We start from the raw sequence: 16,953 nt of genomic DNA, 5'->3' as shown, positions 1-16,953 counted from the left end.
AGTTAACAACATCACCTCAATCATAATTTACATTATGATCATTCCACATACATTACCAAACAATAACATTCCTAGAAGAACCACTAAACAAATCAGACCTTTAAGTATCAATACTTAAGTAATTCAAAAGGCTTAGAGACCCTCACCAATGGCTCCGGAAGGGTCAAAAACCCCCAAAAAACGACCTAAAGAACGTCCAAAAATGATACCCAGAACCTCGAAAATATGAGAGCTTTGAAGAAAATATGACTTTTTGACTAGAATAATCAATTTTTAGTTTTTGACAGCAACCTGATTTTTTTTGTTTTGGTGCATGTGAGACATATCCAAATGATCAATCTATAATCTGTAACACTAATATTGATATGAAACATGTTTATAGATGAAAATAAAGTATTGCATTGGTCATTTGGATAGGAATTAGATGTACTAAACCAACTCAAACTCTACTCCAAAACATCAAACTCAATAACTAGAGGACCTCAAACCCAATTCTAACACTTTGTACCTATTTTGACCAATTTGGTTACTCACACAGGTCATAATCATCTTGTTGAGACTGCCCTAACAACCCAATTATACCTAGAACCCCTGACTCTCAAATTAACTACCTCACTTCCTCTAAAATGACCTAAAACACTACCAAATCACCAAGTTTTCTACCTAGCTAGGGTTATAACATATTTCACACTCCAAAATCACTCTCAACCTGATCAATTACAACAGATTGAACTTATCCACACCACCCATAACAACACAGCACAATTCTCATTTATTCATACAGATGCATACAATACAATTTCACTCTAAAACACAACTTATTCATCAAACAGCAGAACATCACAGATTTTAGCACATGCACGGTTCATATAAACAATGAAAAAATATCTAGCTCCCTTTACCTTAGCAACAACAATACAACACACAGAACAACTTCTCTAGTGCCATTCCCAGAGAAGAATCTAAACAGTGCCTTACAACCACCACATTGGTGGTGAAAACAGCCCTTTAGAGCTGAAACTTAACATAAATTGGAAGGAAGATGATTTCTAGGAGCATGCATCTAATAGAATAGCATCCCTAAGTTCCAAAACAGCGAAGGAGAAAGGAGAAATACTTACCGGCTGAAGTACGTAAAACCAATCGGATGGTTTTGAAACTCCCTATGCGGCGGTCGCTGGGATACCACCTAACCGAGCATGCAATGGCTAAATCAGTAAAGAGGTTAGAGAGAAGACAGAAAAAAGTACGGGTTAAGGTTTTAAAGAGAGAATGAGTTTTAAAAGAAATGAGCATAAATTTGATAAAGTTGTTAATGCTCATACATTTTACATAATAAAAAAAGAGAAGCTCTCGTGTCTTTTTTAATTTTAATCCCCTTTATTTATTATTTTTGATATACCAGAACATGCTTTTATATATATATATATATATATATATATATATATATATATATATATATTTATTTATTTATTTATTTACCGTTATCTCTTTAACAGAGCTTATGGGTTTTGAAAAACACTGCAACATAAATTAATAAATTACGTACAATAGATAGACAACAATAGATAAACTCGTTTCATAAAAATGGTATTAAATAGTCTTAATAAAGAGTGACATGCACTCAATTCAATAATTATATCATAATCAAATTCTAAGAATCCAAGATTAGCTTCAGTTAAACACAACTAATCCGTATACAACATTGGATCTTAAGTGCGTAATAATTTCTTTCTTAATTTGTCATTACATGATATTTTAATTTAAGTAATATAAATTATATGTGAAGTGAGATATTTGTTAAGATTTTTACTTAATACTTTCAATTGCATTGATATCAACACATTCTCGTGTATATGACTTAATCAATCTTAATTTAACAATATCAAAATCAATTGCTATTTCAATAAAATCTATCACTTAATCTATATATATATATATATATATATATATGCTGATCATTATTACTTAAACAATATTTACTATTTACATATATGTACTTAATATTATACCAAAATCAACCACTTATAATACATTTTAAGCTTCGTTTATGATGTTATTATTATTATTATTATGTCACTGGAGAGTAAAAAAACTTAAAGTGATAAATAAGTGAAAATAATTCAATAAAACTTTTGCTTAAGTGAAAATAATAATAATAATAATAATAATAATAATAATAATAATAATAATAATAATAATAATAATTGGTCTCGCTTTGATTTTTACTTGAATAAGAAGTTCCAACTTAAAGAAAAGACTTACATTTATCAAATTTTCACTTAAAGTAAAAATATCTTGTTTCAATAAAATTGAAACAAAATTATGGTAATATCCAAATATGTAAGCTAACAAAAAGCGTACTCAAAGTTCACCAAAACCATTTTTTACTAATTCAAGAACTATTTTTAATAACTCAGACCATAATTAACACTAGAATAAAGTACTAAAAACTGAAAAACATTATTCTAAATAAGACCATTCAAACTAAATTTCACATCTACAACTATAATTCAAACATTCATTTATCAATCCCAAATGCTTCTATTACAAGAGAACCCTTTCATCAACAAAAAAAGTTCAAAGTAGAATTAAATGTTACTCATCTAATCATATTATTTGATGTAACTTTAAAAAACCATTACCTTCCCGTTAACTTAAATTGACTTGAACTCCAAGAAAGATCAAACAACTTACAACTCTAAGAACAACTAAAAATTTTAATTTACTAAGAAAGATTATGAGAATAAGAGAAATGATGTGAATTAATCAACTCATTATTTTGATGGATAATGATATTTAGACAATATTTTTTTGACAACATTTGAATATTGATCACATGTCAACCTGTGATTGGTCAAAAATTACTCCACAATGAATAATAATAATCATAAACATTATTGTGAATAATTTTTGACCAATCACAGATTGACACGTAATCAATGTTCAAATATTGTCAAAAAAATATTGTCTAAATATCATTATTCTTATTTTATAACCAATCAAATGAATGTATTTCTTAATTTGTTACCATCTACATGGTCGGAAATAATCATGAAAGAGATGAATATCAGAATCAGAATTGATAAAAGGGAAAAGCTAGAGAGCGACGCATGCTAAACTTTTGTTTTTGAAAAGAAAAGATTAAAAATAAGGAAAAAAGGAGAAGAGAAATGGGCATTGGGCCAAGTTCTGATATATTTCACCTAACTAAACAATATTTTAAATATCAATTTCACGTACCAAAATTTTTACTTTTTTTTTTTTTTTTTTACATTTCAAAATTAAAGAAAAAGAAAGACATGCCTATCTGGTCCCAAATTTGACCTTTCAATTGCAGGAGTAACATGGCCTTAAACGTTCAGAACATGTCTAGAAATAATTCTCCCCAAGCATTTATATGAAAAATAATTAAAGTATTATTTTCTATAACTAAAATAATTTTTCTAAGAATACTTTTCATTGAATTTTATATAATTTAGTTTTAATCAATACTTTCAAAAATTATGTCATGTTTTTTAAAATTTTGTAGAAAAGTTCATTCAAATATGTTTTTCAGCAGGTATAGTTCAAATTGAATTTCAATTTCGACATTATAAGCCTTCAATATCTCGTTTTAGATAAAAAAAAAATGAAACAGAATAGAGCAACTTGTATCAGTTTCAAGATGCTTTAGCAACACTACATTTTTATGTAGTAGGGGTTACTTTGCTTTGCTCATAACTGCATTAATTTTACAGCTTTGTTGTTGGACCTACGCATGGTTGTATGGGCTGGGCTATTTTCCTTATGGACGGCCCAAAAGAAAGAGGCCATAATTTGCTGGCATGTGCATGTTCTCTTATATGACTTTCTTCCCCCGAATCTCTTCACAGTCTGTCTTCCAAAATACGTAACACAGTTTCACCCTATTACTTTATCGTTCTTTGGAACTGATATGCAGAATTGCAGGAATAAAAGATTTTGTGGAAGTGATACTCAACACCACCTGAATAAAGTTCAGTTTTCATTGGACATATACCTCTACTATTTCACTACTTTACTTTTGGTCTTGGGATAATGAAAAGGAACGTAGGAAAAGAATAAGTTTGATGGCATTCACTATAATTCAGGATTATAAATAAGGACCTTAAATAATTTTCAAGTATTCGGCCTTAAGCAAAGAATCTTCTTTATACTTTGTCTAAAAAGATAAAATAAATGTAGAGCAGGCATCTGAAAATTCTTCCACACTCCTCTTGAGTCTTCTCTACAGAACATGACATCAAAGAAAGACATTGCATGGTAAACTTGATTCCCTATACCATGTCGATGGTTGCACATCTCTATTGGAGGCTACAAATTCACCAAATGGTTATGTTTCATTAGAACACCCGATCAAAATTCAAGTTTCTAGTTGCTGAATGAATAATTTGGAGGGACTATAGTGGAAACTGAAAAAAAAAAATGCGACCCACAGGGAGGGATCGAAGGATTGTCCGCAGAATGGCAAACTTTCCTCGAAGCATAATGGAGGGTATTTCAAGGGCAATGGAGGATGGTATAGGCTTTATAGGAAGAGGAAGAGGAAGAAGAAGAAATCAACATGCTAATTTTCCTGTGCAGCCTCAAGAACATGTTCCACAATCACTTGATCAAGTAGTGGTTCAAGAGGAATGGAGTTTTCTAGAGAGTTTTGAGCAGCAATATGGCACCAAACATCCTTTCTTTTATGCTTGCCGTCTCGGGGAAGCCATGAAATTAGCAGAACAAGATCACAAGTTCTTGTTCATGTTCCTTCACTCACCTGACCACCCTTTTGCAAACGTTTTCTGCAAGGAAACACTGTGTTCGGAGCCAGTGATTCAGTTTCTCGATGTGAATTTTGTTTGCTGGGGAGGACTTGCATATAGAGGGGAGGGCTTGCAAATGGTTGCAACGCTTAGCCCTGACACTTTTCCCTGTTGTGCTGTCATAGCCCCTACTCCAGGCGAGAGCATAGCAGTTCTGCAACAGGTTGGTTAAATTTCGTGACCCATATTTGTATGGATTATGCTTTATGCCTTTAAAGAATTTGGCTAAGTGAGTTATTGTTTATGTTGTATTTTCTTTTCTGGTATAAAAATATAGGGTGAGAAGGTGGTATCCTAAATCCAAACCCAAGGTAGGAATGCTACCTAGCTAATAAAACATCTAGAGAGAAATGACATTTACAAACCTAGGAGACTCAAGAAGATTCAAATTATGACTTGTCGGATGGGAGATTCTATCTTACTTTGGTTGATCAAGTACTTGTGTATTTTATATTGTTGCATTGATTGTGATGAAATTATGTTGATCCATGACTGCATCACTAGTTACAAACTCAAAATATTTGACTATAGTCTGTATTATACACATTTTTCTTCTGGTTTTCAGCTAGAAGGACCCCTTTCACCGGCTGAGCTAGTGGCGATTCTACAAAGAACATTGGAAGAACAAGGGGTGGCTTTCGGAAGTGCTAAAGCTAAGCAGGAAGAAAAGATTCGAGCAGACCGTAGGCTTAGAGAAGAACAGGATGCTGCATATCTTGCAGCTTTGCAAATTGACAAGGTGTGTATCTCCACAGTTCACATTTTAGCTTAATCTAAATACACTCTTTCATTTTAAGTGTTATTTCTTTCCTAAAAACAATGATTAACTAACACTCTGCTAAGTATAGGAAAAAGACAAGCTCAATAATTTACCTTCAAAAGAGGGAGTTCAGAAGCAAGTAGAAGCTCACAGCACCAAAAATTATGGGAAACTGATGAACAATTCTATGAATGTGACTAAACAGAACAGCAGAGTGAATGAGTCCACTAAGGGAGTTGCAAGTAAAGGAATGGAGTCTCAACCCACGCAGGTACGTATACTTGAGTACAACAAGACAAAGTTCGAATCATGTGAAAGTTGAACTTGACTTTGTGTTGCAGATTCTGATAAGGTTTCCAAACGGGGAAAGAAGAGAGCATAGTTTCCTTTGCACAGACAAAATCCAATCCATTTTCTCATACATTGATTCCTTAGGATTGCCAGGGATTGGAAACTACAGATTGATATCAAACTTCCCAAGAAGAGCTTATGGTGTTGACCAAATGAGAATGACTCTCAAAGAGGCTGCCATGTATCCTAAGGCTAGCGTGTTCGTGGAGCCTTTAGGCGCTAGAGTCCCATAACCCCATTTAAAATCTACATGTATGCTATTTACCACCATAAATTTCAATTTCAATTAATCAAAATGAGACGATCTCCAACACAAATTCTGGACTTCGTTTAGATGATCATTTCGAGACCATTTTAACTTGTTTCTGTTCACACCAAACGCATAATTTTGATGAGTCTACATTTTGGTTTGTTTTTACCATAAATTATACTGCTCGGATAAGAAAAAAACATGCATTTTTTTCATGAACTTATTTTATGTTTATTGTAATAGTAATAATATTTTTATTTTGTTTTTTGTGTTTATTGTGTACATTTATCATCATTGTTATCCTAAGGCTAGTAACAAACATGTTATCCAAAGAAAACAACAAAGTAATTATTAAATTATTATCTTATATTAATTTGTGATCAGTAAACCTAACATCTTATTTGACCTGACCACTAAGCAGGAACACATAAAATAAATTCATCCCGACTCTTCATACTCATATGTGTCTGACATCTCATATTCGTTGCTATACTTGTCTCACACCTAATATTTGTGTCCGTTTTAAATTATTAAAACATTTATAAAAGTAACTTAAATAAACTTATCTTTATTCTGTTCTCTTGTTCTTAATTTTGTTTAATTTGAAAGACCCATATTATTTTTTGTTACACAATTTTTTCATTTTTTTAGTTGTTTAATTTGTTCAGTATTCACAGAGATTATGTCAAATATATTATTTCTTCCACCACAAATTTAATTGTTTTTTTTTATTTGGTTTGATTTAAACGATGTATTGTATATTAGAAAAAAAATATTTTCATTAAATCAAACAGTTGTTGAAATATATATTTAATTATTTTTATTTAATGTTTATTTTTTTACACGAGATTATTTAAATTTCAATTTTTAAATATTCAATTGTATAAATTAAATCCCCGATGATATCAAATTTTCTATATAATAAAGATGAGACAAAAATTTATAATCTTGAAAACAAAAATAGGAACAAATATAAAAATAAGGATGACAATAAAATTTTATTTAAAAAGTAAACATATATATATATATATATATATATATATATATATATATATATATAATTAATCTTAAAGTCATATATAGAAGTATGAGTTTTTAATAAACAATTAATAATCTAATAAAGCAATTTTAAAGAAAATGTATGCATTTGATTTCACATAAACTTAAATATAAAATCATGATCACATCCAAACGTGAAATTCATCATTTGTAAACCAATTACTAACTAAATTCGTTAAAGAAAACTAATAAGATGAATAAATATATAATTTGCACAAAGGGTTAAGATGCATAAAGATGGAAAATGAAAAGTGTAGATAAATGTAAAAAGGATTAAGGTTGAATGTAATGAAAATGAAAAGAAAAATATATAAATGACCTGAGTTGTATTTGAATGATTGAACTGTATTAAGAAAAAGGAAAAGGATAATTGAGTATAAGATTAAATATGTTTTTCCTTTAAATATCACGCTATTTTGATTTTAATCCTTACTTAAAATTTTCATGATTTTTAGTTTTCTTAATTTTAAATTTTTTACTATTAATCTTTAAAATTTGACACGTTAACTTTTGTTAGATATGTCAACCGCGTCTTATGCCTGTCATGTCACTTTTGATTATTTCATTTTTCAAGTTGAACCTAACTTATCATCTACGACCCACCCAGAAGCCTCCCGTCTCTGCTCCCTCGCTCTCCACGCCCTCCAGCAGCACCGTGGCCAGGAAGGTGTCGGCATCACCGCCGTAGTCGCCGCCGACCACGACGCCAGGTTCTCACCTCTCCCATCTTCTTCGCGCGAGAGAGAAAGTATCGCGCTCCTTCACGTTGTGTCCTCGTCACTACAACGATGTCGATCGCTGCGCGTCGCAAACCAGGACATCACCAGTCGCGGCCACGGTCACCGCCTGTCACTGTCGGTCACCGTTGACGTCCTCCCTCCTCCTTCTGCTCAAAAGCAATCACGTCCGTGCAACCGCTGCTCGCCTTTCCTGTGTACGACTAAGCCCTTTTTGCCGCAGCCAATGCCGCCTTAAATCTCTCCGCCGCAGCCCGAGGCTTCTCCTCACAGAGGCCGGCGACGCGTACAGAAACAAAAGCCAGGTTTTGCAATTTCGTGCTCACAACGGGATGGAGGAATCGGGATAAGGAAAAATGATTGATGGGGGAAAATGGGCTAAGATAATCTCTCTTGTACACTTTTATGATTTAAGCACATGAGACAAATGTATTGAATCTTCATTTAGCTATTGATTTCATTTGATGCAGAGAATTTGATGATTGAGAATGAACAGAGCTGTGATCAATTTGGGGGGGGGGAGGGGGGGTTGCGATCTAGGGTGATCTTTGAGTGAAAAATAACAATGGTGTAATGAAGAAGAAGGTGGTGTTACTACTAAAGGGCGTGATTGTGTTCTTGAACCATTGGGTTTCTGTTTTTGAATCTTTCTACGTTTCAGGTGCTTGGGTTATTTCTTGGTGTCACCGGTGATTACTACAACAAGATGAATGTATTGATGTCGGAGACGAGGAGCTCCAGAAATCTTCTCCCAATCTTTCTTCTCGATTGATCTCTCTAGCAAGCTGTTTCATGCTTCTTCTCCCAAGGCCTCCTGAAGCCTTCTGAAGATCAAAAGGTGACTGCCGTTGCAAAGGGTGATTGAAGTTTCACTTGAAAAATGAAATAATCAACGTGACACAGCTGACATGACATAAGACATGGCGTCGCCTTTTGCAGAACAAAAGTTAGTGCTGTCCAATTTTAAACACTAGTAATAAGAGTTTTAAAAACCATCCAATCCAAGTTTTAAGTAAAAGACATATTTAATCTTTGAATATATAATGAACACTAACAAAAAAAAATGTCAATAGTAATATTCTAATAAATTTTTTTATGACCATGATATTCTAACCATTTTTTTTAATAATTTTTTAACAATAAATTATATATTATTATTTTATTGGTGTATATAATTAAAATAGACTAATTATAAACTATCACATAAACAAATGTTAAAAATCGTTAAAAAAATGTTAAAGATACATTTTTATTTTTTTAATAATCGATTGTACATGTTAATAGTTTCTTATTGTGTATCGGAATAATAGCCATATGACAATTATTTTGAAATAGTAAATCTATGTATATGTTATGTCATTAATAAATAATTACAAAAATACATCATAAGGGTATGATAATATAAATTATTTTTAAAAAAAATTCTCTGTCATGAGAAATACATTTTTTCATTGAAAATAACGAAACAGTAATTTTCTCCAAAAAGAGAAAAAAAGGGGGGTAAATTTTATTGTGTTTGTATGTTTAAAAATTATTAGATATTTCGTAGACTATAAAATTATAAATAGGTAACATGAGATCTTGTTCAAAATGTGATTTATGGTTTAGAATTTCGTTATTTTAACAGTAACAAAATATTGTCAAAAAACCAAAACCTTCCCAGGATCGAGTCACGAAGCAATCTCAAAAGAAAAAAAGATTTGAAAGTTGCGGAGTATCGTGATCATAGCCACTTCCGTAGCAGTTTGAGTTTTCCAAATTCCATCAGATAATTTCGGATCAAACTACAGCAACTCTACAGCCACAGCTCTGGTAAATTCATCTTCTATTATGCACTCAGTAGTAGCTACAACTAGTGAAGTAGATCTCGTCTCAACCAAATACGCGTTTTCCTCAACCCGATTTTGGAACTCGATTAAAAGGGGTTTTCATATGACTATTGCATCATTTTTCTAATGGAAGTCCCCAAATCCCCTTCCAAATACAAACGAATCGCCAAACACAAATCGCTTATAAAATCCGGTTTAGTAATTTTGGTGATGCTGCTATTGTTTCTGGGTTTTTATCTCGAGTCAGAAACCGGAAAACTCAATGCGTCGTCGTATTACACCGTGGTTGTGGATTGTGGAAGCACTGGGACACGGGTGAATGTGTATGAGTGGATGGTAGGCGTGAAAGGAGCAAGCAAAGGGAACTTGCCAGTGTTGCTGCACTCCTATCCTGATAATACAACCAAGAAGAGTTCACTTTGGAAAGGTTCTTGTCAATATCACTGTATGCAAACTGAACCCGGGTTACACAACTTTGTTAATGATTCTTTAGGAGTGAGACAGGCTTTGGAGCCTTTGATTGTGTGGGCGGAGCAAGTGGTGCCGCGAGAAATGCGCGGCAGTACTCCTGCTTTTGTCTTGGCTACTGCTGGGTTGAGGGGGCTCGCCTTGGAGGACGCTGATAGGGTATTGGGAGATATTGAAGCTGTTGTGAAAGGCCATAGCTTTATGATGAGCAAGAGCTGGATAAGGGTTTTGAGTGGGAAGGAGGAAGCTTATTATGGCTGGGTGGCTTTGAACTACAAAATGGGCACCTTTGATGATAACTATCCCAAGTCTCCCACTTTGGGACTTGTTGATATTGGGGGCTCGTCGTTGCAGATTGTGGCAGAGATAGATCTTGCTGTTGATGATGTGCATGTGATGAAATCAAGGCTCGGATCAACGGAGCATCGGATTATGGCATATTCATTGCCTGCGTTTGGCCTAAATGAAGCGTTTGATAGGACAGTTCTTAGGCTCAGAAACAATCAAAGTGAGGAAAGAACTGCCAGTATCTCTGACCTCAGACATCCTTGTCTGTTATCAACTTATGTACAAAACTATACATGCCATTCTTGCTCTGCATTGGCTTCCATTTATGAGAAAAAACACAGTCAAGACCATGAAAGTGAGCTTTATTCTTTACGTCTTACTGGAGAACCTAATTGGGAGCAATGCAGAGAACTAGCTATTGGTGCCGCCATGAACTCGAGTTCCAAAGTGTCACATCTGACAGTTAGCAAAAATTGCCAAGCTAGTTTATTTTCTGGTACTGGTAAGGGTATAATCATTTGTTTGCGTTGTAGTTTTCTTATTTTATTAATTCACGCCTTACAATTTTTATGAAATTTTCTCGTGGTCTTCTTGAAGTCTGTTGAATATACATGTTAATTAAGAATTATAATAATTTCAGCATGGTAATTTTTAGCGGTTGGTTTGGTTTGTAACCGGTGGCTATATGTAGTTACTTTCATTTTCTCAACCTCTCACCCTCTCCAATACGCTACTTTGTAAAATCGTAAAAATGAAAAGTAGATCAAACAATAAAGATACATTATCGTATCCCCTCAATGATGATACCAAAAAATTCAATTGTTGATTGTGTGAAAGTATATCACTTTTGATGACTAAGGTTGTCATACAGTCCACCTTTTCTCTATGTAAGTGTTGACATTGCACAACCCTAGCTCCCTGATAACATGGAAGAAAGGGTGGTTAAAAGTTTTGTTTCTATTATGTGCTGCCAGGAACTTACTGTGTTTCATTACTTACCTTGCAGGCACTGATATACTTAATTTAACAGCTGTTGCACAACCAGCCAAGTTTCATGCATTGTCTGGTTTCTTTTTTGTCTACAATAAGCTAAATTTGAGCCCAAGAACCAACTTAACAATGGTTTGGGAATCAGGCAAACAAATATGTTCAAATTTATGGTCTGGTTTGAGCAGTGTTTCTGATAATCCAGATTATGCTGGACTATTTTGTTTCCAGGTGGCTTATATGGCATCATTGATTGATTATGGTCTCTGTCTTGGGGATGTTGAAATGGTATTTGGCCCAGGTGACATTTCGTGGACTTTAGGAGCTGCATTAATTGAAGGGAATTTTTTGTGGTTAAACAGTACAAGCTACGAAGCCCATGTTATTATTTCAACTTTAAAGAATGTCAAGGTCACGTCTTCTCCCACTGTTCTATTTGCTGTACTCGTATTACTTTCATTGATTGTTTATTGTAGTCAAATTAAGCTACCAATGCCAAGTAGAAGGGATTCTGCTCCTGGCTCATCTTTGCCATCTTATACTCTTGTAAGACGTCGATCTAACTAATAATATTTCGGCATTTTTGTGTCAGTCTTTGCATAATTCATTTTTGAAGAATGACATGACATTGGAAGTTTTAGAAATCAATGTTTATTTACTTTGACTCACTCAATTTTAAACCTGACACTTTAATAGGAGGAAACCAACTTTGTCCCCAATGTTTTGGTACCAATTGCACAATATTAATGAAAAATAGTTTAGGGATTGTCATGTATTGGCAGTTTCATTTTCAGTTCATGTAACCTGAAAGTATTTTATGAAACCTAAAAGCCATCCAAATCATATTTGAGGAATTCTGAAATTAAGAATATGGCTTGAGAAGTCAAAAATGTGTTCTCAATATGAATATTTGTCTATGATTTGGTGCTTGTACAATCTTAACATTTGATATTAGTGACTTACCTTGCCTGTATAAATTATTGTTTCTGAACATCAAAATAGAAGAAATAAGTATAATATAATTGTAGTATAAATATACTTGCTATAAACATTCTAAATTCCTTTAATTGATATTTCTTTTGCCCATTCCTCTTTTTTTTTTTTTTTTTCTTGATTTTTATGGGTCACCTGGTGGATCCAGGGACTGAGATAGTGAAAGATAGCTTTCACAGGCTGCTAACTCCTTTGGCCTCTAGACTGACCAGTTAAAGTTTTTTCCATAAGCAAAGAGAAATTTTAAATAAAAAAGTAGCATTGATAACATATGATCTGCTATGAGTACAGGGAATAAACGCACCCAAGAATTATGAGGTGTGTACATGTTCTTGTTCACTACCATCATATGTTACCAAAGACAAACCCCATCCCTACATGAACTGACTAGTTAGAGTTAACCTTAAAGCAATGTTATATGGAAGAGAGAAAAATGAAGAAACTTAACACTTTGTAATATGTTGACTGTAGTTGAAGACATTTAGCTATAAATACATGATATTTTGTGAAGGAATGCTACTACGAGTCTTTTCTAAACACTTTCTTTTATTTAGCAAAATTCACAGGCATGTCATCATTAAATGATTTAGGTCCCTCGCTTTATTTGGTAGGTCACACTCTTATGAACATGTGTGTGTTGAAAAGAGCATGCTATTGATGTCTCTTTTATTGTAGTGCTTCTTGTTTGATTTAGTACTTTTATTTTATAATCATATCTACTTGATTCTTTGCTGCATTTGATTCCAATTTTCCTAGTTAGTGAAGTTCCCTTGGCCACACTCATTTATATATCTGCGGGAAGGAGTGTTGTGCCTCATGGAGCATTGAATTAACCCCTGAAACCTGATCTTACGAGGCAACATATTATACTCATCAAGGGCAAATTTAGCGTTCCTATGGCTACTTGAAGTTTGGACCTTTTATTTTTTTCTTCCTCGAAACCTATCATTAACATTTAATTTATCTAAGAATAAGCTTTCACAAACTAGGACAATATACGAGAGACATAATTGAAGTGAGTTAACTTGTAAAAAAACCAGAGTCTCAAGTCGCTCTTTGCAAACATTCAGGAAAACATGATCCTGGAGAAATCTTGTCATTCGTGTCGCATATTGTCCAAACATAATTGAGGTTGGGACCTGCAAAACTAGATCACCTCCTTGAGAAATGACCCTCAACTTGATCGACCTACTGGTTCGATTCTGTTTATCACAAGAAATTAATCTCACTTTATAAATCTTCTTAACGCTAAACATGTTATCATAAATTATGGTCTAATTCCTTTATGGGCGAGAATGAATATCGATATTGTATCAGGTCAATTTTGGTACGGTAATTTTCTCTTAAAACATTCTCCTCTTCAGAAAATATGGCTTTGTTGTATATTGACTTTAAAACCAGCATGACCCCACCATCCCTCGAAGAACATGCAGGATCACATTTGCAGGATACTCAGTTCCAGCGTCATTTCCATGCTACAATAACATGACTTTTCATGTTTCGGCCTGTTTTCCTCCACCCTTTCTCTCACATTTTCCACCTTGGCACGCTTCTCGGCAAAAAAGTCCCTGGTTATCAAGAAAGCTAGCCACGGGATAACGTGGAGTATGGACTATAAAGGAGGAGTTTACTGGTTCCGCTCTGTGCATTCAGGCAGACAGGAATAATAATAGCATAGGACTCAATTGATCGACAAACTTCAATATCAAAACAATGCAAAGTTGAAATCGAATCAGTTTTTCTCCCAAGAACATTAATTAGATTGTTTTGAATGCTTTTGATGTACTTTGAACTTGTTTCATAGGAGAGAAAATGGAGGATGAGTGTTTAAAAATATGCCTCCTTTTTTCCATGGTGAAGCTTTAACCAGACCTGGTTATAGCCTTATATGAATGATGGACTAAAAGAATAATATATAATATTTGTGGTCTAAAATAGTGACGGATTGCAGACACAGCCACTCTAATTCTTTATATATATTTATTATTATTATTATTATTTTTATGGATTTTTATAGGTGATAACAGTATTATTTCTACACAAAAGATGGTCATTGGTAGAAAGCTAAGAAAATTCCCCATTATTAAACCATCCTAATCAACTGACAGCTGTCCAAAATAACGGTTTTTTGTTATTTCAACTGACCCATTTGAATTACCAGTTTAGCCTCACCTTCTTCACAGTACTATCATACTAATCAGTGGCAGTAATGTCTTTTCACGTTTCCCACTTCACATAGGTGAGTCTGAAAGGTTTGGACCTTCTTCTATATAATATCAGACATTCTCCTTGTATATAATAACAGACCTTCTCCCTGTAAGGAAGCTGCAGGGCAGGGAAAAAAACGATGGCAGAGAAGAGAGAATATTCAGAGAGGAGAAGAGAAAAATTTCGGAGAAGAAATTTTACTCATATATTCTTCTTGTTCCCCTCTATTAAAGTATTGTATTGTATTATAATCATGTGCAGATAGTAATAAAAGAAAAAAATACAATAATATTTCCAATCATTTCTTGTTAACCGAATTCCCCTTTTTACTGGTTGCTGGACACGTGATCACATAATCTTTTAGGCAACGTGGCGACGTGGTTGTTTTGTGATTCTTTTGGCTCTCTCCTCTAACAAGAGCTGGAGTAACAGCTGTGTTTGGGCTTCTGGAAGGAGTGAGGGAAATGGGCCCTTCAGCCCTTACACTCCCCTTCTCCCGCTTCTTGTTACCTTTTCTGTAAACAAATATCAGCCTTCATTTATGTTATCCTTTCTCGTGTTATCTGCATCTTTGGACGTGTGAAAGGTTAGTCATATTCTATGTTCATCTTCTCCTTTTTGGACCTCATCTCTCAACTTTTGGCTTTCTTCGTCTCTTTCGACTTATTCCTTCTATTTACATGTATTTTGTTTAATCGAACTCTGATTTTGTTTATACAGAGTGTTATCAAGGGTTGAAGATTTGGTGAACATTGAGTTTATCAAGTTACGTATTTTATACAACCCAAATTAAGTTTTTTATTTCGTGTGTGTATCTATGTGGTTTTGCTTCAAGTTTGTATTTTTATCTCATTAAACTGATTCTTCAACTATTTCCATCATGTATTAGACGGCAAAGAAATTTGATATAATCAAAGATATTGATGGAACAAGAGAAACGTTGATTTATGGTTTGTTGAATCATGGGATTCCAAACTACATATGGATATGATTCTTACATATCAAAAGGTAATCTAAAGTATCAATGCATGACTTAAATTTTGCTTAATGTATATCAAATCTTGATTATATATATACATAACATGATAAATGTTATGATGGTCAGGGTGATAATACCTGCAATGATTGAGAAGGAAGATACGGGTTTGGGAGGACAAGAGGCTCAAATAAAGGATATCATTGATGGAAAGTATTCTGTTGATTTGTTTGATTGGTAAAAAAGTATATTGTTGATTTCTTCAAAAGTATATATGTTCTTCCTTGATAGATATATTTGTTTATAATTATTTGCTGATGTAGTTTCTAATTTTCTACTTTTTAGATGTCATTGGTGTGGTGGACAATGTCAACAAGAAACCCCAAACAAAAAAATATTGTATTTGTCTTGAAGGATTTCAGGTTGGTTATATTATGTACGTTGTTTATATTTTATATTGCACCTTTAAGAAATTATGTTTATTATGTAATTAAGCTTTTGTTGTCATTTCCTTCATTAAGTTGTGTTGTAATCTGCTGCACTTTGAGGAGTTTGTATTGTCTAAAATTCATGGCACTTGAAATTATTCTTGAAATTGTAATAAATGTCTCTTGACCAGGTTAAATATATGTAACCGTTATACAGTGATTTTAACGTTGGGGTGAGGGCGGGGAGGGAGAGGAGTGTGAGTTAGTTAGAGCGTGAGGGCGGTGAGGGCGGGGAGGGAGAGGAGTGTGAGTTAGTTAGAGCGAGAGTTAGTTAAAGGTTAGTTAGAGTGAACGGTTAGTTAGTTAGAGGGTAGTTTAATTAAAGGGTGATAGTTAGTTAATTAATATTGATGGTTAGTTATTTAGAGGGTGGCTTAATTAGAAGGTGAGGGTTAGTTAGTTAATGGTGAATAGAGCTGTCAAAGAGGCCCTATATGGGTTGGGGCCAAAAAAGTCCACAGGGTCAAAAATGCCCCTTACTAAAAAAGTTTCTAGGGCTAAAAAGCCCCAAAGCCCTGTGGGTCAGGGCCAGCCCATGGGCTTTCTGTTTTACAAAAAAAATTAAATATCTAACAATAAATTGCATTTTTGCAGAGAAAAGGAACATTTATGATAAGTGTTATAACTTGAAAAATACATGTAAGCATACATGTAAGCATCTTTCTTTTACTTTAATAAATATTTTTACATAATTATTAATTAGAAAATAATAAATAGGATTTCATAT

At 33.6% G+C, this 16,953-nt stretch overlaps 2 protein-coding genes across 14 annotated transcripts in view; both read left to right on the top strand.

The window, feature by feature from the left end:
* Window positions 1–4,170: 4,170 nt before the first annotated feature.
* LOC106753303 (plant UBX domain-containing protein 10) lies at window positions 4,171–6,401 on the top strand. The gene is made up of 4 exons (XM_014635099.2): window positions 4,171–4,995; window positions 5,398–5,571; window positions 5,681–5,863; window positions 5,934–6,401. Exons 1-4 carry the CDS (start codon window positions 4,447–4,449, stop codon window positions 6,174–6,176), a joined length of 1,149 nt encoding a protein of 382 aa, XP_014490585.1. The 5' UTR covers window positions 4,171–4,446; the 3' UTR covers window positions 6,177–6,401.
* Window positions 6,402–7,809: 1,408 nt separating this feature from the next.
* Window positions 7,810–16,953, top strand: part of LOC106753322 (probable apyrase 7) — a 16,621-nt gene continuing 7,477 nt past the window's right edge. For 4 of the 13 annotated variants that reach the window (XM_022777454.1, XM_022777455.1, XM_022777456.1 and 1 more), the window contains exons 1-7: window positions 9,617–11,076; window positions 11,581–11,972; window positions 15,127–15,348; window positions 15,483–15,527; window positions 15,652–15,770; window positions 15,868–15,975; window positions 16,084–16,160. In XM_022777454.1, coding sequence (XP_022633175.1) covers window positions 9,945–11,076; window positions 11,581–11,972; window positions 15,127–15,345 — 1,743 coding nt within the window. In that variant the 5' untranslated portion in view covers window positions 9,617–9,944 and the 3' untranslated portion in view covers window positions 15,346–15,348; window positions 15,483–15,527; window positions 15,652–15,770; window positions 15,868–15,975; window positions 16,084–16,160. Of the gene's footprint in view, window positions 8,828–8,849; window positions 8,936–9,616; window positions 11,077–11,580; window positions 11,973–15,126; window positions 15,438–15,482; window positions 15,528–15,651; window positions 15,771–15,867; window positions 15,984–16,083; window positions 16,369–16,953 lie in introns of those variants that run through there. The other 9 variants (XM_022777461.1, XM_022777462.1, XM_022777458.1 and 6 more) reach the window with 8 other exon arrangements.

This window comes from Vigna radiata, unplaced genomic scaffold, assembly GCF_000741045.1.
Source record: "Vigna radiata var. radiata cultivar VC1973A unplaced genomic scaffold, Vradiata_ver6 scaffold_223, whole genome shotgun sequence".
Taxonomy (NCBI): Eukaryota; Viridiplantae; Streptophyta; class Magnoliopsida; order Fabales; family Fabaceae; genus Vigna; species Vigna radiata.
The sequence above is the reverse complement of the archived record's forward strand: the minus strand, read 5'-3'. Positions and strand labels throughout refer to the sequence as shown.

Coding starts and splice junctions, on each gene's coding strand:
- LOC106753303 (XM_014635099.2), top strand. CDS start 4,447: ATGCGACCCACAGGGAGGGATCGAAGGATTGTCCGCAGAATGGCAAAC. Junction 4,996..5,397: donor GCATAGCAGTTCTGCAACAG/GTTGGTTAAATT, acceptor TCTGGTTTTCAG/CTAGAAGGACCCCTTTCACC. Junction 5,572..5,680: donor CAGCTTTGCAAATTGACAAG/GTGTGTATCTCC, acceptor TGCTAAGTATAG/GAAAAAGACAAGCTCAATAA.